Genomic DNA, 22565 nt, shown 5'->3' on the forward strand with positions numbered 1-22565 from the left:
GTAATTGCACAGAAAAAACATCAAACAAACAGTTCATACATTTAGAGCTCCTGCATACATTTTACTCAATCTAACATTCAGCTGAACATGAAAAATAAATAAATTTTCCTCCAGTGTTGGTATAAATTTTGTACATTTCTTATTCTTTCAGACACTAAAACACTATGTGAAAGTGGAATTTCCTACTTTCTCACTTTACTTCTTCTGTGAGAGGAAGTAAACCGCCTCCAAAGCTTTAGAGTCCATTCCCACATGACTGGTGCCGGTGAATCGAGACTCTGTCAGATCGCCTCAGTGTTCAGTCGGTGCAGTTACCTCAGGAGGAAGATGGAGGTAAGCTGACTGAATAACTAGGTTGTTAATTTGGTAAAGTGTTATGTTGCCACCATACCTTCCTTTAAATTTGATGTTTTATAATACGAAGTATGAAAGTGCAAGTAAGAAAATGACGTACATAATAAATCTAATCTGAAATCCTGTCAAATTACCTCACGTTAGCTAGCTGGCTAGCATTAGCAACCTAAACTGTGCTTTAAAGTTTTTTGTTGTTTTACAGAGCAGGGCATTTTACATATGAATAAAAACAAATACAATTTGTTGGATTGAAATAAAACATTTTTGTAGATAACATAGATGATAATGAAGTTGTATCCGTGACTGGATTTCTTTCTGCCATTAAAATTTATTCTGATCTCTTTTAACTTTAAAAGCTTGTTTTAAAATATTATGAATGTTGTTTACAAATCCTCTCAGAAGTCTGGTCAGTTTATCTCATATTAGCTGGTTATGATTAGCACTGAATATTTTAAACATTTAAATAAAGGCCAGAATTATCGTGTTTGCTAGTTTTGCATTAGCAGTGAAAATAATTTTATGAATATGAATTAAAATTCCTCTCAGAATAGCGAACTGGATAATAGTAAAAGATTACAACACAAAACAGAAGTGTGTGCTGTATGTGCTCCAACTTTGGTCACTGTAATTATCTCAAATATTTAAACATTGTTTTTTGTTGTTGTTGTTTTTTAATAGACACAATAGTTTACAGGATTCATCATTTAAATATGTTAAATACAGATGTAAAACCGTAAAAACAGGACTGAAAAGAGACAAAAGGTCTGAATCTTGGTGATTCCCATGCTTCAGGGCTCTGACTCTCGATGAGTCACTGTTTTTTGACAGGAAGTCTATAGTAACTCATAAGCACTCTGTACAACTGTGGTGGGCAGAAAAGCATCGCAGAACACACAACACATCATCTCTTGAATCAGATGGGCTACAACAGCAGGTTCCACTCCTGTCAGCCTAGAGCAAGAACCTGAGGTGATCATGGGAACAGACTCACTGAAACTCGACAGCTGAAGACTGGAAAAAGATCAGGTGATTTATTTTTCTAATCTTCAGCTGTTCCGTTTGGATGAGTCTGTGCCCATGATAGCCTTAGTTCCTACACGGCATTTGTACAGGTGTTCCTAATAAAGTAGATGCTGAGTGTATATCTAGGGTGAGTTACAACACAACCACAGCTAGTGGTGCTCTTCAAATTGCACCAAATAATCAGACATTTTGTATTTATTGAAGGTCACACAATTTGTTTTATTAATACCATTAACTGGCCATTCAAAGATATCTGATCACAGCATTTAACTTAAACCTGAACAGACCAGCCGCTGTCGTTTAAGATTGCAGTTAGCCTTAATTTGTCAAAATGCACCACACAGAAAATCTTTAACCCTGATCATGTTATCAGCAGAATAATAAAGTGCCATTGAATTACAGAGATGGAAACTCAAGTCTACCACCTGGACTCAAGTCGCACTTATGACTTGTGACTTGACTTGGACCTCAGGGACTTGTGAACATGTCTGTTGAATGATTTTACAGAGCAAAATCATCTGTATCTGGCTAGATTAGTTCTAGTGTCTCCTTTAAGGAAAATAACAAGAGTCCAGTTCCTTTCTCTGAAAGAAGTCATTCTTCTGTGATTGATAGATTAAAGTTTCCAGAAAATATTTTCAGAGCAGGTTGTGTCTTGGGTAAGAGCAGTCACATCATCACCTGGTTTCTTCAGTTTGGATTCATGTAGCTCCTCAGTAAAGTGGAGACTGCAGCTGATTACATCATCTGATATCTTGATATCTCAGGTTAGACCAATAAGCATCCATTACCTTGTAGATTTATTTACTGTGAATAGAGCAAAATGATCAGAAATTAATGTTACACTTATCACACCAACAGTAGAAACTTATTGAAATATTCAGTGTAATTAAATAAAACAAGCACATGGCAAAAATAGAATGACACCAGATGCAATAACTTAGTGGTGTGAACACCAACACACTCCCATATCAATCAGTGGTATTTATGACAATGGTATTTATAACAGAAGTGTGAACTGTGTGAGGTTGTACAGTTAATATTTTACTTCTGGTGTGTGCCACACACACATAAAGGGCTTTTACACCACACGCTACAACTGCAAAGCCACCACCCCTCACACAAACGATTCAGTTCTGTGCAGTCTCACATAGTTCTGTGTTGTTCAGCACCATGGTCCTGGAGGAACATTGTTTTGTTTCACTGTGTACTGTACCAGCTAAATATGGTTGAAATGGCAATAAAAGCCACTTGACTATTCCTGTGTTTTGACCTATTCCCTTGACTTCTCTTTGTATTTGTCCTTTGCTTGTATATTCGTGCCTTTCTGTGTTTCACCAATGCGATCATTAAAAGTACTGAATCTGGGGTTGTGTTTCAGGATTCTCTGAGATCTGTAAGTTACAGTGTGAAATTACAGAATCTCAGTAACTCATTGTAGTGTCTCCAGTTTACAGTGTGGATCCTTCAGTAGATCAGAGAGCAGCTTCACTCCTGATTCTCCTGGATTATTGTGTTTCAGATTCAGTTCTCTCAGGTGTGATGAGGAGATTGACCTCAGAGCTGAAACCAGAGCAGCACAGCCTTCACCTGTAATACCGCAACGTTCCAGCCTGTAGAGAGAAAGGAGGAAATCTCACGGTTACAGCTCAAGATAAACACACACACAAGGTATTTTTTTATATTATATGCAAATAAATACCCTTTTTTAAGGAGGTAGAGTTTCTTTTGTAATTTCTGTTATTTTGGTGTGTGTGCGTACCTCAGTATCTCCAGTGTACAGTGTGGATTCTCCAGTCCAGCAGAGAGCAGCTTCACTCCTGAATCCTGCAGTTTATTTCCACTCAGGTCCAGTTCTCTCAGTCTGGAGGAGTTTGAGCTGAGAACTGAGGACAGAACTTTACAGCTTTCCGCTGTCAGATTACACCCCCACGGCCTGGGAGAGAATTATATCAGATCCATGTGATTGTAAATACACAAAGCAAAATTCTCAAACAGTCAGAACCAAAATATATTTAATATTCACTTTCTTAAACCTCCATGAGGGAAATAAACGATATAAGGAAAAATGTACTCTAAGTTCTTATGAAATTTTTTTTTCTCATTCAATGTGGATTTTTTTTTTTCTGTAAAAAAAAAACAAAACAAAAAAAAAAACAGAAGAGTGGACTGATTTATTCAAAATAATTTTCTGTACACTGAACAGCCTCCAGGTACAAACAGCTGTCATAGTAATTAATCAGCTTTCTTTTAAAATACTGCATTGATATTATTATTGAATTATATCTAGAGATGCACCAATGTATCGGCCGATAAAGGCCATTTTTCCTGCTATCGGCAGATAGTTTAAAAATATCCGATGATCAGGGCCGATTATATCCTGTCAATAAAAAAAGGTCAGGAAAACACATCGATTTCGTGCTGTGTGTAAAGATGATGTGTCTTGTGTGGAATGATAACAAAAATGCAGTTTGTAATCTCTGCACTGCTAAGATTTTACACCGGAAGTGAGCAGCAGTGAGCGGAAACGGGAGTTTTGACATGGAGTCTAGTCCCCCACCCCGCCCCGGGCTACTCGTGCGCTGCTGCCACGCTGTTTACGCTAAATTAAAAGGGCCAGTACGCTGTTGAATAATTTAAATGAAGATGAGTTGACAAAAAAGTATTTTTTATATATATATATATATATATATATATATATATATATATATATATATATATATATATATATATAATATTTTTTTGTGTATATATATATATATATATAATATTTTTTTGTGTGTATATATATAATATTTTTTGTATATATATATATATATAAATTTTTTGTGTGTATATATATATATATATATATATATATATATAATATTTTTTTGTATATATATATATAATATTTTTTTAGTGTATATATATATATATATATATATATATATATATATATATATATATATACTTATGTTTGTGGTGAGCGAATGTGAGACTAACAGGAGGTTTTTTTTAGAATTCGGTCAATGTTAAAATGTATTAATAACATTCAATAAGTTAAGAAATCTTACTTTAATCTACAGAATTTAGTTCATGTGTTAATGTTAATTAGAGTAATGTGTTATCTGTTTATGTGACCAGTCACTGTGAAACAACTCCTGATGAATAATCAAGAAAATTCAGTAGTTCAGAGGGAGTGTAATAATCATGTTCCTGAACTACATCTTAAAGCTTCAGCACTATATAATGCTGAATGTAGAGTTAAAGCAAAATCTGAGACAATAATATTCCAGTATTTTGTTTTTATTCACTTTCAAATATACATTATAAATAGTAATTAATAAACCACAATAAACACATACCTTGAATACAGACTTCAACTTTGCTTTTTTCTGTCTGCTCTACTCTTTTGGACACTGTAGATAAACATGTTTATAGAAGTTATTGTTTTCATGTCTTATACCATCAATGAATTAATAATAATAATAAGAATATTATTATTATTATTATTATTATTATTATTATTATTATTATTATTATGAGCAGTTGCAGCATAAGTTTAACATCTCAAACTTCAGCTTCCAGAATCCTTAGTGAACCACATCACAACCAACACATTGAACATCTGCAAATCCATATCCCTGAATTCTCAGTGGCCCAACAAGCCATGTCACCTCTATGTCCTCTATGTTCATTCACAGTTTAGCTTATTGAGTGAATCTTCTCTTTTGATGAGATAAATATCCACAACACCATGACATCTACAGAGACCTTTATGTATCTAAATGTTTTTAACTCATTAATCTCTCATATTATTTATTTATTTATTATTATTCAACTATATTTACTCTCCCTCTCCAGGATTTTCTGTTATATGTTCCATTAATGTTTTACGTCATCATAAAGGCAAATAATAGTCATTAATTTATCAGATTTTTTATATACATACATACATACATACATACATACATACATATATATATATATATATATATATATATATATATATATATATATATATATATATATATATATAAAATATACACACACACATAAATACACACTATTATTAGTTATTGATTAAATACAAATAATTATTTTTATTGTTGACAATGTAACACATGACCTACAGCATACTTACCCGAGCTCAGTAGAACTTTGTTCCTCTCTGAATTTTAAGGGCTCGTGCATTGACCGATCACTCTTCATGGACACACAGCTGGGTTCTGGTGACTGATCTCTTCCTGTGTCAGACAAAAACATCTAGATGGAAGGTGTAGTGTAAAAAAGGAGTTTCATTTCGCCTGGAATCTATATTTACCTCTTTTCAATGATGGTCACATGATCTACAGCATACTTACTTGAGTTCAGCAGAACTTTGTTCGTCTCTGAATTTTAAGGGCTCGTGCATTGACCGATCACTCTTCATGGACATACAGCTGGGTTCTAGTGACTCTGAACTCTTTCTAAAAAATTACAATGATACAGTTTTTATCTTTCATTGTGAATCTAACGTTGCTTTGTGTGTTCACTATTATTGTTTTACATCAATTTACTCAACCAAAAGCTCTCCAGCAATAGGAAGAGTTCTGCTGTTTTTCTATAATGTTTTCAGCTACAGAGACGTCTACACAAACTCTTACTCAAATCTCCAAAACGTTTTAAACTTGTTTGCGTGTGTGTTTCATTGTTATATGATTAAATGTCACCTTTTGTATCCAGATACAGAACAGTTCATTTTAATGCTAAACCTTAGGATTTTACTAAGTTTACAAGCAGATCAACTGTGACTGATACGTAGCTATTAACTTTGTTTTTATTTAATTTCTATTTTACAAATTATTTCATATGATTTCTTGTTTCTGTTCATTTCCTTATTGTAGCTACAGCTTTATCAGTGTAATCTATCCATTAGTCATGGCATTCTTTACACACATGTCACCATCTCCAACTTTATACACTTTCCTGTATCCCAGAGTGAACTGGTGAATATGAGCATATGCAGCATATGTTTGCTTTTCATATATAAAATAAGTATTCGAGAAGCAAAGAATGACAGAGACAAAATCCCAAAGCAAACAGAGCTGGTATGTCAAAATATAATTTCTAAACAATTTCTCCACAAGAACAATGAAGATCGATATCATGAGTTTTACCTTTCAGAATTCTCCGAGTCCAGCTGAGTGGAGGAACTCATTTTGGATGTCTTTCCCTACGATTTAGAATGGAAACCCTGCAAACACACACACACACACACACAGCAAGGAATTACTTATGATGTTATATTTAGATAGAGATGGACAACATTATTATATAGTTTATTATATAATACATAATGCCAAAAAATGAATAAAAAATTCAAACAAAATTTTTTTTGGAAATAAATAACTTCAGCGATATATAAATGCAGACATAAAACAACAGCTTATGTAGAGCTTTCAAAAATAAATATAAACTGAATAAAGAAATACAGAAATGTGGTAATATATATAAATAAAGAAATAAACAATTAGAGTTAGCTGGATTGGACTATTGAAGATTTTATATGATTTTTAATTAATACCCTAATCATATCTCCAGGCCACACTGTAGCCACATAGTTGTTGTTGTTTTGTTTTTTTTATATCAAAGTCTTTTTATTGTTATTTTCACAATACAACTGATAACAACAATAATAATAACAACAACAACAACAGAAACCAATAAATGTAAGACAAAAGCAGTACCCTTGCTCCAACAGAGCTCCCCATCCCCACTGCACCATTGTTTCACATAATCTTATACATCAGAGGTTCTCAACCTTTTGTAACTAAAGCCCCCCCCAAGCCTCCCCTATCATGTGGCATGCCCCCCACCCATATTGGAGGAGACCAGGTAATAATTATCTATTCTATATAAAATCTATCAATATATAACCTAATCTATAATCTGTTTTTGATAGATAGATATTTTTTTTGCTTTTGTGTTTTTATACTTTTTAAATTACTTTTCATAACTTAAGGTTTTTCAAAAAAAAATTACTTTTATAACTTTTATAAAAGTAACGGACAGGTATGGATCATGAATGATCAAAAATGTTTCTGAACACTATAGCTATTTTGAACAAGAGAATTAGTCTGTAACAACGTGTTCTATGTTGCATTATATTCGTCTTGTGTTCTGAAAACATTCGCATAAGAATGATGTAAACTGGGAGGAAGGGCGCGTCTCGTTATCCATCCATGACATCGTTAAATTAAGCAGTGGGACACCTGTGTAACCCACGTTGAATTATCACCAATAAATAATTAATAAAATGCATAAATAAGCTAATCAGTTAAAATGCATACATATAAGAAGCAATTAAGAACGGTTAAAAACAGTTTGACAGTAATTTAATGTAAACAAATAGAAGTATGGCTGTAAGGAACTGTGGTAACGCCTCCCCTTTAAGAGACTCGTTGGCCCATTTTGAAGCAGCACTGAGCAGAGAGCAGAAGCAGACAGACTAACAAACTAAAAAGTTAAAAGCTTTTGTGAAGAGTTGATTTAGAAGTTCAAAAACAATACTTACCTGCTTGGGCATTTGCGAAGATTAAATACAAGAAAACCACAACGTTTTTGGTGAGTTTCAACCCCTTTGACTTGAAGTGTTGTGAATGCTGTAAACGCTAGCAAAGAGCTAACGATGTAACTCTGGTGAAAGCCGCAAACACTATTTACCAGTAATAACTTTGAGTTAGTTAAAGAAGCAAAGTGTGAATTTATATTGTGTTAAGTTCACTAAATGTGAGTTTTAGCTTATGTAAAGGAAAAAGATGTTGTCGGCCTGACGGCTGGAGAGGGGTACTTCTCTGTCGCTATTCTGAGGCTTAGTTAAACATGTACAGTAATGTAGCAGCAATGTTACGTTTCACAGAAATTGTAAAGGGGTATTTGCTTTATTCATGTGGTTAGAATAATTTATTTCTTTTATGACCTGTTATACAGGTCAGGTTTTTTTTTTTGTTGTTGTTGTTGTTTATGTTGCTGTTTGAAATTGGACTTTGGTCTGCCGCATGTGGGGACTACGCACACAGACACGGGATACAAGATGGCAAGCCAAACCCATGGACAAAGTTTCTAGACACAACTCGGCTTCTTCGTGCCAGAGAGGATCTGCTGTGTACGATGGGACTCCGGTAAACTGGCTGCCAGAGCAGTAGGAGTGTTGGGACTAATTTTTTCCCTTGGAACTGAACTGAACTGAAATGTACTGACCTTAATTGAATTTGATGGTATAAGTGAAACTGAACTTGAATTGGATCTGACGTGTTACTTCACATTGCATTCTGTTTCATCATTGTGAATATTATGATTTAATATAATTTATGAAGGTTTAAGAGTGTTTTACTTGAATTGACTTTGATTTGGAAACGACAAATGTTTTCTCACCTGTAAGGAAAGGAATAAGAGTTAACTTAAGGGATAAAAAAGAGAAAATAGGCACACCCTATTAACCTAAAATAAAATACTTAGACCGGTCTAATCTAATAAAATAAGCTAGATAACCAAATTATTTGTGACCTAGGTGAAGGAAAGGGAAAGAGGAAAAAAAGGATTAAAGTGGGTTCTACCTCCCTTTTGCTACTTGCAGGACTGTTCATTGGTTCTGATGTCTGTTTAATGTACAAACCTTGGATTGCGAATAACTTGGTTTGCGAGTGTTTTGCAAGACGAGCAAAATTTTAAAATAAATTTTAACTTGATATACGAAATAGGTCTTGCAATACGAGTAGTACGTATACGCTGCTTTTTTTTTTTCTTTTTCTTTCCGTTGCCGAGTTCCAGAAGCTTATGGTTTACGAGTGTTACCTGCCGCAACAAGTTTTTAACTGCAATGACACTGGGGCTTTTTTGGGAAAAGATGCCAAAGAGGATCTACATTACAGCAGAAGAGAATGCAACGCCCGGTCACAAGCCCATGAAAGACCGTCTCATCCTCATGTTTTGTGCTAATGCAAGCAGCGATTTCAAAGTCAAGCCCCTGCTCGTGTATCATTCTGAGAATCCACGAGCCTTCAAGAAATGCAAGGTGCAGAAAAGCCAGTTAAACGTTATGTGGAGGTCCAACAGCAAGGCTTGGGTCACTCGTATCTTGTTCGTTGAGTGGATCAACGAGGTCTATGGTCCTGCAGTGAAGAAATACCTTTTAGAACTTTTTCCTTTTTCCACTCAAAGTCTTGCTGGTTATGGATAATGCCCCTGCTCCTCCTCCAGACCTTGAGGATGACATACTGGAGGAATTTCAGTTCATTAAAGTTCCTTCCTCCCAACACCACTCCATTACTCCAGCCCATGGATCAGGGAGGAGAAAAAGACGGAGAAATCCCTCACTTCAAATGAGATCAGGGAGGTGTGTAAAATGTGGGAAATAGTGCAAAATTTTGCAGAAAAGGACCACCCGCGTTAGACTGTAGCAGTGCAAGCACTGAATCTGTTTGACGACAATGCAATGTCACATTTCCGTGAAATCCTTAAAAGGAGGCAAAAGCAAGTGTTAACAAGGAACCTATCCAGTGACATCATACAAAAAGAAAAAGATTCCAGCGAGCCAACAGATAGCAGTGATTCCATTAGTAACAGTGAAAGTCGTCCTACACAATAATTAATAAATTCAATTATTTATATTAAATTTAAATAATAAAAATATAAAATGGTATTTTGTGTTAATCGTTATGTTTATGAATATTTTTGGGTTTTGGAACGAATCATCTGAGTTTCCATTATTTCTTATGGGGAAATTCACTTTGATATACGAGTGCTTTGGATTACGAGCACGTTTCAGGAACGAATTATGCTCGCAATCCGTGGTTTGACTGTATTGTCTTTGTTTTGTATTGCCTTCAGTAAATTGCCGGGTTTTGTATTTAAAGTACCTGGTCTCTGGTCTAATTTTTTCACCGTTACCCCACTCCATCCGAGCCTAGAACTGGTCCAGTAGCTCAATAAAGCTGTATCAGAGCATACAAGTGCTACACCTGCGCTTGCTTTTTTTTACTGCCGTGTGATCACCGGGATGTTCTGCTCCGGTTCTCAGCCTCTCACTGAACCGAGCAGACGCAGTCAGTACGTTTACATGGACAAGAATAATCCACTATTAACCCGATTAAGACAATACTGTAGTTAAGAAACTACCATGTAAACAGCAATTTTAAATTACCTTAATCTGATTAAGGTCATACTCGAAGTAAACACTAATGAAATTAAGACATGTGGAGTACTCCTGTTTTAGTCGCATTACATGTCTGTAATACACGTCGATAAACACCTTAATCACATTATTAACGTCGTGTGAGAGTTTTCACTGCATTTTGCGACAGGACACAATCACACACAGCAGTCCTCAACATTTTGGCGAACAAGAGAGTACTGCTGCGTCCCAATCCGCATACTTGCCTACTATAGGCCTGTAGTGGGGAAAAATACATGTATCTCGGCTACTATATAGACGATGTGCCGTTAATCTAATTATGTTCTATAACATGTAAAACGGAGTACATGAAAGGAGTACTCTAAAAGCGACTCGAAGTAAACACCTTAATCACAATATTATCTTACTCAGAGTAAAGTCAATAATTAGATTACCGCTGTCCATGTAAACGTAAACGTAGTCCGCAGACGCAGAGAGAGGTGTGAGTGTAGCGGGAATGCGAGACCTCACGTGTGCATGACAGTACTGGTGAAATTTGGAAAGTTGCTAAAGTTTGCCCAAAAAGTAGCTAGGTGCTTTTTTTTTTTTTTTTTTTTTGCAAAAAAAAAAAAAAGTCACTAAAGGGGTCTGAAAAGTCGCTAAGGATCACTGGTCTGCACTGACGGCTAGATAAAAGGCAGGCTAAGCTCCGCCTCTCCCCAGCAAAAAGAAAATACAGAGAGAGAACATGGGAGTTTTTCCATTTATGCACATTCTGTTTGAAAAGCAATAAAATACACCGAGTACCCAAATGAAACCCTGTCGTTGTTTATTTCTTGAAAACAGTTTGCGCCCCTTTCCAATTTCTCCGCGCCCCGCCCCATGGCCAAGAGCCACTGTACATATTCAACATAGTGAAACTAAAGTGTCTACACTGTGAAAGAAATATCTGCATTTTTCATGGAATATTTAGCATCTTAAATTACTAATCAAGCTCTCAGGTTATTTTCTGAATTAATAACGATTAGTAAATCCAACACACGACATTTTATATTGGCTTTGTTAAGCGGCATGTGAAGAACATGGCCCTGATTCTCCCTTAACACAGACAGAAAGTGAAATTACGAGAGAGAGAGAGATTTATGAATCAGGAGAGAAACCCAGAGGAAGGTTTGGCTGTAGTCCTACTGCTATATTATTATTATATTTTGTATTAATTAAGATCATTAACAAATTAAAGTAGAGACTCGGCCCTGTGCTTTCTAATCTCTGTATAACTTCGCAAAAGAAACTTCATATTCCGTTTCCGGTTTTCATTAATGTACATTTGGACCTGTTGATACTCATTCTTACCTGTTTAACGAGTTCCTTTGGTTTTCTCATCCGGTAAACCCGCTCCTTAAACTCAGATGTTTACCGAAGAAAAACAACAAACTCCGATTCGAGAGTATGGTGTCAGAAGAATGCGCAATACGCCCTAAACACGGCACTTTCGCGACCCCTGCTGTTTAAATGTTGTAACTGCACGGATAAAATAACGAATACACTGTACATTGTCCTGTATACACAGCTCTTCGATTTATAAAATGTTCAGATGAAGATGGAATCAAATAAATAAATTTTCCTCTTCAGCTGAGAAGAATAAAATAAATAAATTAAAGATATTTTTTCCGGATGATTAAAGAGCGAGACAAATAGCAACCAGATGAGTTGGAAGGGGGTCGGTTATTTTGTTTGAGCTAAATAGATAGATGTCTTTAACTTTCCTCGTTTTGTTCACCATGCTGACATGAGTTAGCTTGCTATCTTTCTGTTAAAACATTCAGTGTTGAAGTATGCATATAGTTTAAAATCCTCAGATGCCCTAACTGTAGTCAATTTGTCTCGTATTAACAGAATATTTAAAGTATTTACGAATATGACTTTAAAATAACTCTCTCAGAAAGTGTTTAATGTTCGCCCGTGTTAGATAACTGGCTTTAAGCAGTGAAAATTATAAACATTTGTGAATGTGCTTAAAATTATGAAATTTGACAGCGGTTTATTTTGCAATCTATTTTTATTCTGTTCTATTCTACGCAGTATGAACGTGCAGTAGCACCTACAGTACATTGTTATTGCCAGTGTGGATCACTTCACTGAGTCGATTCTTTTGAACCCCTACAAGTGAGTCGAATCTTGTACATTTGATTCACAGAGCGACTATTCTATATTAAAATCACACATTTAGATTGTTTGAAAACAGCTAGCAGTAACCCAAGTGAATGTCGAAAAACCTGAATTAATATTAGACATTGGATATGTTTTGGAATTCGATTATACAAGGATTTCATTTTGTATTTTCACATGTTCAACCTCAAACACTGAAATCAATGTTAACAAATAACGCAAATTATTTTTTTTATTAAAAATCATAATATATGAATTAAAAGTTCTGCATTTAAATGTTAAATGCTTAATGGCAGGATTTCTAACGGAATACAACTTACTTTAAAAATAAACGATTCCTCGGATTCACTTAAAGGAGTCGTTCATGAGGAACCGATTCGTCATCAAATTGTCAGTGGGACTGAAAACATCGCAGGTTTCCTATAAACAGCTTCTGTTTATTTATCTACCGATTTTTTTTTAGTTTAAAAAAATGAAAAGTCGTTCTGTTCACAGCAGATGAGTGAAAAATAAATCTTGAAAGAAGGGCGAGTTTTGGGGGAATTTTGACAGGTGAGTCATTGAACGGCATCTAAAGCAAAACTGGGTTAGTTAGCTCTGCTAGCTTAGCCGGTTAGGCTAGCTGATGATAAACTAACTTTGCATTTGCTGAAACCTGGAATAAAAAATATTTAACAATACAATAAATTATGTTAACCACAATTCACTTGGCTTTTATCCGAAAATAAGGAAGATGTGACTCTGTAGGACAAAAGTACATTTTGTGACCTAAATAAGGCCGCGGTTAGCAAGCTAATGCTAGCACCTGTCCTTGCTAAGGCCTGTAAACAATGAGGTTAGATTTATTAGCAGTAGACTTCTCTAAAACACGAGTCTGTCTAATAACTTAAACCAGGTATTATTTCGTGTTTTCTTCCACGAGTCCAAATTAGACCTCAGTATGATTAAAAATGTTGATTCGATAGCTAGTTAGCGGTGTTGCTAAGCGCTGTGTGGAAGGCTTTGTTTGTGTTTGTGGGTGTGATTCTGTGCCTCCTATCTGGAAACACATTATTAAAGATTAAACACAGAAACGCCAGAGGAATTTAATCACCTGCTTTTCTACATATTGTACATCGTTCTAACTCATAGTTAAAGACATGTTAAATCGTGTTAAAGTGCTCATTAGGAAGGGGCGATACTCGACATCTTCACGATAAACAATTTGTATAACGATATAAAGGTCTGGTTTTGAGTTTTGCTGACTAAGCACCATCAGGGTTTCCAGATTAAGAGGATTTTATAAGAATGAAAGTAATCGATGTATAAGTAGTTTGTAAATATTCTCTTGATTACATTTCTCAGTGATTAACAAAGTGATAAAAGCACCGACTGTAATAACGAGGGACGATACTTATGAAGTGAAATTGTCATTAGATGATTTTGTAAGGAATAACACTCAGCATGTTGGGATGATGCTGAGTTCACGTTTCCATCCTGATGATGATTATTTACCTCTAACAAAACATCCATAACATAACAAGTGTGGTTTGTGAAATTGACATGTGTTTGCTCTCTTCTCTCAGAATGGCTAGCTGTGGAGAGGTCGATCACTCCATGGACGCGCTGGCCTCAGGTAAAAAAGTGGGTGGGGTAAGAGATGGCAGTGGAAGCCCCTCCCCCTCTCCTCCCCCTTCACTTCCTGTCCCGGAGTGCGCTATATGCCTGCAGAGCTGCGTCCACCCGGTGCGCCTTCCCTGTGGTCACGTCTTCTGCTTCCTGTGCGTGAAGGGTGCGTCCTGGCACAGTAAACGCTGTGCCCTGTGCAGACAGGAAGTGCCCGAGGACTTCCTGGACCGTCCTACTCTGCTTTCTCCGGAAGAGCTGAAGGCCACCGCTACGGGAGGGCGGAGCTTAGGCGGCCACGCCTGGTACTACGAAGGCCGTAACGGTTGGTGGCAGTATGACGAGCGCACTAGCCGCGAGCTGGAGGAGGCTTACCGTGAGGGCAAGAAGAGCGCCGAGATGCTCATCGCCGGCTTCCTGTATGTGGCCGACCTGGAGAACATGGTGCAGTACAGACGCAACGAGCACGGCCGGCGCAGGAGAATGAAGCGTGACGCTGTAGACGTTCCTAAAAAGGGCGTGGCCGGACTAAGGCTGGATCCAGAACCCGCTACAGGATCCGGGTCCAATTCCCTTCCCGGATCTGGATCGGTTTCCCCGGCATTTCCTGTCCCTGTACCCACGGATTCAGCTGTAAGTTCAGATGGAGGGGTAACGCAGAGCCATGTCAGAGAGAGAGACGTCCGGACAGAGAGACCGTTGAGAGAGAGACAGAGAGACAGAGTGTCTCCAGGCTTCGCTGATCCCACAGCCGCAGATTTGTCACTGAATTCAGAAACCGCAACATCGGAGAGGGAGAACTCGGCGGACGGAGCCGATACAAGTGGAGCGATTCGCTCTCAGGCTGCGTTTGCCCCGCCCCCGATCCGTCCTCCTGTCATGCTGGGTGGCGACCGTGACCTTCATCATAATCCTCAACTTGTCCAGGCGTTCGCGCAGCTCCACGTCGGACGGTCCGCTCCTGAGGAGGAGGAGGAGGAGGAGGAACATGAAGTCGACGACGACGATAACGCAGACGATTCGGCTGCAGCACCCGATCCGTCCGGTTACGAATCGGAATCAGGAACGAGTGAAGACGAGGAAGAGGAAGGAGAAGACGACGAGGAAGGTGTGAGGCACAGAATGCAGAGGATGGACGGTGGAGTTCGGTCCCGCAGTCCTGATGGCCAGTGCACAGTGACGGAGGTGTGAGACGTGAACATGGCTGTACCTGTAAACACGGACGGTTTAGAACTTGAGAAGCAGGGCATACACTTCTGTCTTAAACGCTGTGTTCTTTACAAACCTTTGGCTGTATCCCAAACTCTAGCATGCGGAAGAACATCTGGTTGGTTTTGGCGTATAAGTCGTAACGAAACTTCGTAATTGAAAATTTTATCCAGCTAGCTAGCTAATCGTCTAATCAGAAACTGCTTGCCTGCCTTTAAAGGACACACGGAAGCGTAACGCTAAAACTAGCTAGAACTTTACGCATTATTTTATTATACCTTTAATTATTTGTGAACTCGCTCGCTGCAGTTTCTCAGTGTTAAACCTGCTTCCGGTGCAGCGTGAGTAATACTTACGTTTGCTGAGCCACCGAGAACAACACGCGAAACATCATGCAACCGCTATCATGAAATGAAAACTGTATTCTAGCACTTCTTTAAAAATAATAATAAACAGCCAGCGCTCTTGTGCGAACACTAACGATGTCTAGAGTTTGGGACGGGAGCTTTCGTGTGATTTTTACTGACCTACATCGTACATCATATCTATATACACGAGGTTATATAGATGCGAAATATAAACAGCTATAGATACGAAGGGGGGACGTAACGTGTGAAGACACTGAGATGCGTGAGTGACTGCTGAAGATCCAAACAAGCAAAAAAAAAATCATCATTTAATGTTCATTCAGCCAGAGCGAGGGTTGGCGAGGATGGAGAGGTTTCAGTGTAAGAATAAGAGTGTGTGTGTGTGTGTGTGTGTGTGAGAGAGAGAGAGAAGGAGTGAGAATGTCGTTTGTTCTTTCTTCATCCTATCTTTCTATAGCAGTTGTATGAGTAATGCAGCCTTAATTCCTTCCTCTTTTAATCTCTCTCTCTCTCTCTCTCTCTCTTGCTCACACACACTGTCTTTTGCGTCTCTTTGTAGACATGTCTCTCTGTCGTTTTCTTTGTCACTGTGCCAGTTAGTGTCTCTCTCTCTCTCTTGCTGAGTCTCTGTCTTTCTCTCGCTCTCTCTCTCTCATTGAGTGTCTCTCACTTTGTGGGACAGTTTCACTTCCTCTGTATTTCTGCTTCTTTCCTTCTGTATATGTCTCACTTTCTGTCTCTCTTTCTCTTCTGTTCTTCTCAGCTCCATATTTATGTCACTGGAGCGTCAATAAAACATTTTGCTCGGATATTATTCACACCGTGTCATGTTTCGTATGGAATGTGGAAGAAAAACATAAATCATTAGAAGGTGGTACAGCGCGCTCTCTCTCTCGCGCGTGCTCTCTCTCTCTCTCTCTCTCTCTCTCTCTCTCTCTCTCTCTCTCTCTCTCGACTGAACTGAATTCAGTGTTTCATCATATCACACTTTAGTAGAATCACGACTCCAGATAGTGACGTGTGTTTGCGTTATGTGTCATCTCTCTCGATTTTTTTTTTTTAAACGTGTATTACTGTGATGCGTTTTGAAGGAAGTGCCCGTGCCCCAGGCTGAGACGCTATGAACTCTGGGAAATGGAGTTTTATTTGAGGATTTTATTGTAGTTGTTTTTCTCTTCTTCTTCAATGTCCGGTTCTGAGAGTTTTAATTATTGTTTAGTTTCCCCAGTCCAAATATTCATGTCCAGTTGATTGGGATTTATTTAAATTTTTTTGTCATCAAACAAGAAGAAATGATAATAGCTATGATAACCTCTTTTGCTGTATTTTGTTTTAATAGTGGTTTTTCTCTTTTGTTACCAAGTCGATTGAATTAATAAAGTGTTGTCTGTTATTTGTCTGAAATGATGCATCTTGAGTTCATTTTCACTTCTCCATCACTTCACACTTTAACATGAAATAAAAATACTAAAAAGTGCCTAATGTTTCTCAGTTGTTCAGTGTATAATAAAGATCAGCGTGAGTGGGAGGTGAACGAAGTGTGTATTTGCAGTGAAAACACAAAACTACACTGCAGTACTGGAGCTGAAACATTAAACGTGTGTGAGTGAGAGGGAGGGGTTGTGCTCGTAGATGAGGTGATAATCTTTTGGGGAGATGACAGCTGTTGGCTGGGACAGTTTTCTCACAATTTTTACTTACACATTTACACACACACACACAAGGGAAGTGTCATGTCCACACTCCTCCAAGCCTCCCTACACTCTTTCACTCTCTCTCACTCACACACACACACAGACACTAATGTTCAACAGTTGTGAGTAACTCGTACATCATTCCTATAATCAGCCAGGTTGTGCCTGGGCCAGATGTAGTGCTTTGGGGGCCTCATTTCAGTGTTTTAACATCGATATTTATGTTTTCAGCATGTTATTTAGCCTTAATAATTAAAAATACATATCATTGCATTTTTAGGGGCCCTTGGCTTCTGGAGGCCCAAGGCGGTCACTACTTTTGCCTAAGAAGATAGTATGAAGCTGAACACAAGATGTAAATAAAATGTAATGCCATGTGTATAAATTTCTTATCAGAACAGTGCACACCACCACCAAACAACTGTTCTTAAGTTCCGACATAAAATGGTAGTAGTATAAAAAGGTGTGTTAGATTTTGGTTAAACCTACAGGAAGGTACATCTCAAGGAAGCGGCTTGGTGACTACTGCCCTACATAGTTCCCTACTTGTGAGTCCACTACCTGCACATGATCTCTGTAATGAACCAACCGATTTAGGACACACCCAAAGCAGGGTGGTGGTGATGAGATGTTTACCATCTCCATTACCTTCTCTGTCTGAGCAAAGGTATAAAGAAGTGTCATTAGTGTCACCTCAGTGAATTAGACTGCAAGTGATCCATATGAGAAATGCAGACAGAGGAATATAACCTGGCGTCTGGCAAACATCACGAACCTGCTGAACACACCACAGAAGTATGCTCAGTATTCATCTGCTCACAGCAAGATGGAGTTTATCTCGGTTCGTCCTCCCTGACCCTCACAGCACTCTGCACATGCCTGCTTCCTCTCCGTAACCCTGTTTACCAGACACCTCAAATATGCACTTTCCTTCTCTCTAGCATGGTTTCTGGAGTGGAAAAATCCTCAGACTGTGTATTGGGAACATTCAAATTTGATCATTTATAATCATCTTTCTTTTTATTTCTCAATTATAGCAAGATTCCTATGGGTGTGCACCCATCTGAGAATAAAGTAATATTTTGTGGTGTGAAGAGACATGATGTCTACATTGTAGACAGTTAAAGTCTTTTGAAGACCAAAAAGTAAATCTTTGCTCATACCCAAGCCCTCAAACTCAATATGGATCAATCATTATTAAAAAATAAAACATTGTTTCATGCTGTTGCAATAAAATACGGTGATGAAGCAGAGTTACCATTACCACCAACAAGTTGATTATTTTCCTAACAGCATGTCAGTCGTTTTATTCCTCTTACACCACAGCAATTTAGCAACGAGTACAATTCATATTGAAGAACACCACATCATACTTTTTACCTGTATTTAATCACACTTAAATGTTGTTAAGCATCTCTTTTTCTCCCTCACTTGAAATCAATGAGGAAAAAAAAAACAAATGGAGCTTTTCATGTTACAAGAAACTGCAAAGAAGCATAAACTCCTCTGTCCTGAAGATGACAGAAAACTTAAAGTTACAGCTAAATGTCAGTGAAAATTTTATTTAAATAAAGTGCAACCAGAAAACCAAAACCATAAAAACAAGAATCAGGACTGGAACAGAGAAGACGAGGCCAAAAAAAAAAAAAAAAACAACCCAAAAGCATCCAGCCAGTAAACAGGACTATGAGAAGCCACAACAACAGAAGCTTGAGAATGAAACATGCAGAAACCAGAAGTTACATAAAGGTGATTATTAGGAGTAACACAGAACAGGTATGAGTGATCAGTGAGACATGTGACATGGTCATGTGACATGCAGGGGCTGATGGGTAAGGTAGTTCAGTGCTAACTGTGGCATAACCATGACACTAAAGCGCTGACACTAGAGACTCCTTCCAAAAATGTTACATAAACATGTCCTTAGAGAAAACTTCACCATATCAATGATTTTTAATAAATGTTTATTATCAGTGGAGCGTCCACTGTACACGTCCCTGTGAACAAGCTGTTACTATAGAAACGTCAACGTATTAAACAAACGCATTTATTATAAATAAACCTGCACTACTGTCAGAGCTGCTCTTATAGAAAACTAATCAACACCTTCCTGCTGGCCAATCACAATCCAGGATTCAGTGGTGTAAAGAAGCAATACTCGCTAGCTCAACAACAGCATGGCTCCTGATGTCACGATTCAGCACTGAAGCCTGCCTGTTTGGTCATATATGGCGCTCCAGAGTTTCAGCATCACAGACACTCATCTGAGATTTTTTTTACCTTTTATAACCTTTAAATATGATCATGTGGACCGAGCTGGCTGAACCCAGATCAGCACTCGTCCTGTCCAGAGCAGGTGCTTCGAAAAATAGCTGTGGAGTGTCGTAATGGAGACAGACACAAAATGTGGCATGAATTTTACAGCGAGCTGGGAATACACACTGACCTCATGAGATCGGGTTATAGACAGATCACACACATTACATTCATTACGGCAATGAGGTCCGACACCTCAGACGGCTTTATATTTCTGTAGGTTTGACTGATGGTCACAATACTGACCAGGGACGGACTTAGAGCTAGGCAAAGCCAGGCAACCGCCTTGGGCCCATAGACACCAACAACCCCGTAAAAGTCCAAACTAAATATAGATTTAATTATTGACATAAATAATGTATGCTGAACATTTAAATGTCAGTGTTAAAACGCTGAAATGATTTCCACATTACTATATTTTGCCTCGGGCCCCCAAATCACAAAATTTGCCCCTGATACTGACATCACTAAGTTCCTATTTAAACTTTATGTGGATTATTTTGGCTTAAACGCCAGCGCTTTTGAATCCTGGATTGTGATTGATCAGAAGGTGTTGATTAGTTTTCTAGAACAGCATCACTGACAGTAGCGCAGCTGCACATCGCAGCTTTATATCAATGTGCTCATTCTAATAACAGCTAACAGTATAGTTATGGGTTGTTGTATTTTGTAGTGTGTACAATTTGTCTTGCTGTGTATTAAACGATTTCTATAGTTGTCTTTAAGAACATCTTTGAGATTAGCCTTTCCCACAGAGACCGCTCCGTGACATCATGGAGACTCTCCAGCTGTCTGGAAGTACTTTAGTGTGTACTGCATTTAAGTGTGTGTGTGTGTGTGTGTGTGCGTGTGTGTGCGTGTGTGTTCTTCAGCGTGTATTTGATCTTGTATAACACGGTGCAAGACATCTTTAGAGACCATCAGAGAGAGTAACGCATCATAGTGAATGGTTTCACATTGAAGAAAAAGATAGAAGGATTAACACCAGGCTAAATGGAGAGGTGATGACATCCTCAAACACAGACAGGCCCGAAGAGACGACGAGAGGATCGTTAATATTTTTAACATCAAAAGAAGAGTTACATCAGCGCTACGTCTTATTAAGTCCTGCAGTTCATAGTAGGCTTAAGGGGATGTGATGAATACAGTGATAAGGAACACAAAAGGAATTCTCAAGTCTCATTACACGTGAATTTATATAAACTCAATAGATTTCGTCAGTTCTAGCTGGAGGGGATGAAGAGACATGCTAAATAAATTCATCACATTATCTGTACAATTAAAACAGCAATTACGACCCACTCAAGCATTTAGGGTGGAATTTCAAGAATTTTTCATTTTATTATTTAAAACAGCATCTAGCATTCTATGCAGCAGTCTTGCCATACTGATAACGCTAGTAGGCATAGGAAATAAAACAATCAGTTCCACTGAAAGTAATTAAAATATGCTGGTAATACGACGGAAATAACATCTCATATTAGAAAACCAGAACACTGGGGAAAATTCTGTTCCACACAATAACAGGTGGTAGCCAATAAAACGTGCTTAAACAGAGTAAGGGGCGTGTTTGGCACTGAGCTTGTTAACCACCAGTGAATGAGAATTTGGGACTGTCGTAAAATATTTCAGGGTGGGTTCAAACCCGAACTCTACCTGCTAGCTATGCTCCTGGATATGGAAGGTTTTTGGGGTTTTTTGCTAATAACTGGAATTATGAATAAATATGTTGGTAAACAGCTTGACGAATAAGGTCTTTCAGAGTCAATAATTTAGACATGCAATTTTCACAATGCTAAACTGGTGGCTGTAAGGATCCATTCCTCATTAGCTGCTTTAGCCTGAATGAAATGTTTTTGGCTTGAACCCTCACTTTAATTCACTTAAATATCTGTGAGGAAGCCAAGCCTTGTTAAAATACCTATTTGAGCTGTGTGTATATGTGTATGAGTGTGTGTGTGTGTGTGTGTGTGTGTGTTTTCATAATCACACACTCGTCCTGTCTGTATGTATATATAATCTTGTCCTTGGAGGTCAGTGTCTAAGATTTCTGGCACCAAAACAACGTCACGCTAGCTATTCCAGGCCCGAATGCCACATAGCAGAGCGGGCTAGGGTGACGCCGAAAGGTGCATTATGGGTAGGAATGGGTGTCACTACTCGGTAGGAGCCCCCCCTGGGTTTGAACAGACAGCCTGCTGATGATGCTTTAGAGTGGTGAGACAAGGACAAGGAATGCTAATGCTCCCTAATGAGAATGAAAGGATGCGGCATGGATCTTACAGGAGAGAAAGAGATAAAGACAGCGAGAGAGAGACAAAAAAAAAGAACTTTAATATCATTTCTTTTCTTTAATCACTTTCTGTATCTATGTAATGTAAACATGATATTTTTTCCTGAATGTATCCTTTTAATTTTATCCTCATCTGGCTGCAAGACATTATATAAATAAATAAAAATGATAAATTGTAAAAGTTATTATTATTATTATTATTAGAGGTAGAAGAAAGCTGAGTAAATATCAGAGGCAATACATGAAAAATAAGAGAAATATTTCGCCATTTATGACCCTTTTTGTTTTCCATATTCAGTGTCTAATATGTAAAGTACCTGATTTGTACTCTATTACTGTGATCATGTCATCATGCTTTAAGCATTTTATTTATGTGGGGGAAAAAACATTACACAGCA

The 22565-nt window shown here is 37.8% G+C and overlaps 1 protein-coding gene and 2 long non-coding RNA genes across 7 annotated transcripts; 2 read left to right on the forward strand and 1 right to left on the reverse strand.

The window, feature by feature from the left end:
• Positions 1–1564: 1564 nt before the first annotated feature.
• Positions 1565–12020, reverse strand: LOC108276107 (uncharacterized). Of its 4 annotated transcripts, none has more exons than XR_008397994.1 (8): positions 11867–12020; positions 6519–6595; positions 5724–5828; positions 5504–5625; positions 4725–4778; positions 3140–3313; positions 2810–2990; positions 1565–2184 (listed from the first exon to the last, which is right to left on the reverse strand). It is a non-coding gene; the product is annotated as an uncharacterized LOC108276107 (long non-coding RNA). The 4 variants fall into 4 exon arrangements; XR_008397993.1 differs by having other exon boundaries at positions 2796–2990; XR_001814836.3 differs by lacking the exon at positions 1565–2184 and adding an exon at positions 9530–9856 and having other exon boundaries at positions 2812–2990; positions 11867–12008.
• On the forward strand, positions 7678–9102 carry LOC124628945 (uncharacterized). Of its 2 annotated transcripts, none has more exons than XR_006983727.2 (2): positions 7678–7965; positions 8332–9102. It is a non-coding gene; the product is annotated as an uncharacterized LOC124628945 (long non-coding RNA). The 2 variants fall into 2 exon arrangements; XR_008397995.1 differs by having other exon boundaries at positions 8421–9102.
• A 1028-nt stretch (positions 12021–13048) lies between the features above and the next one.
• rnf146 (ring finger protein 146) lies at positions 13049–17268 on the forward strand. Its single transcript, XM_017487478.2, has 2 exons — positions 13049–13234; positions 14248–17268. Exon 2 carries the CDS (start codon positions 14249–14251, stop codon positions 15476–15478), a length of 1230 nt encoding a protein of 409 aa, XP_017342967.1. The 5' UTR covers positions 13049–13234; position 14248; the 3' UTR covers positions 15479–17268.
• Positions 17269–22565: the final 5297 nt, after the last annotated feature.

The sequence above is a fragment of the Ictalurus punctatus genome, chromosome 15, assembly GCF_001660625.3.
Source record: "Ictalurus punctatus breed USDA103 chromosome 15, Coco_2.0, whole genome shotgun sequence".
Classification (NCBI taxonomy): Eukaryota; Metazoa; Chordata; class Actinopteri; order Siluriformes; family Ictaluridae; genus Ictalurus; species Ictalurus punctatus.

Bases quoted from the DNA above. Each gene is read 5' to 3' on its own strand.
- rnf146 (XM_017487478.2), top strand. From the start codon at position 14,249: ATGGCTAGCTGTGGAGAGGTCGATCACTCCATGGACGCGCTGGCCTCA.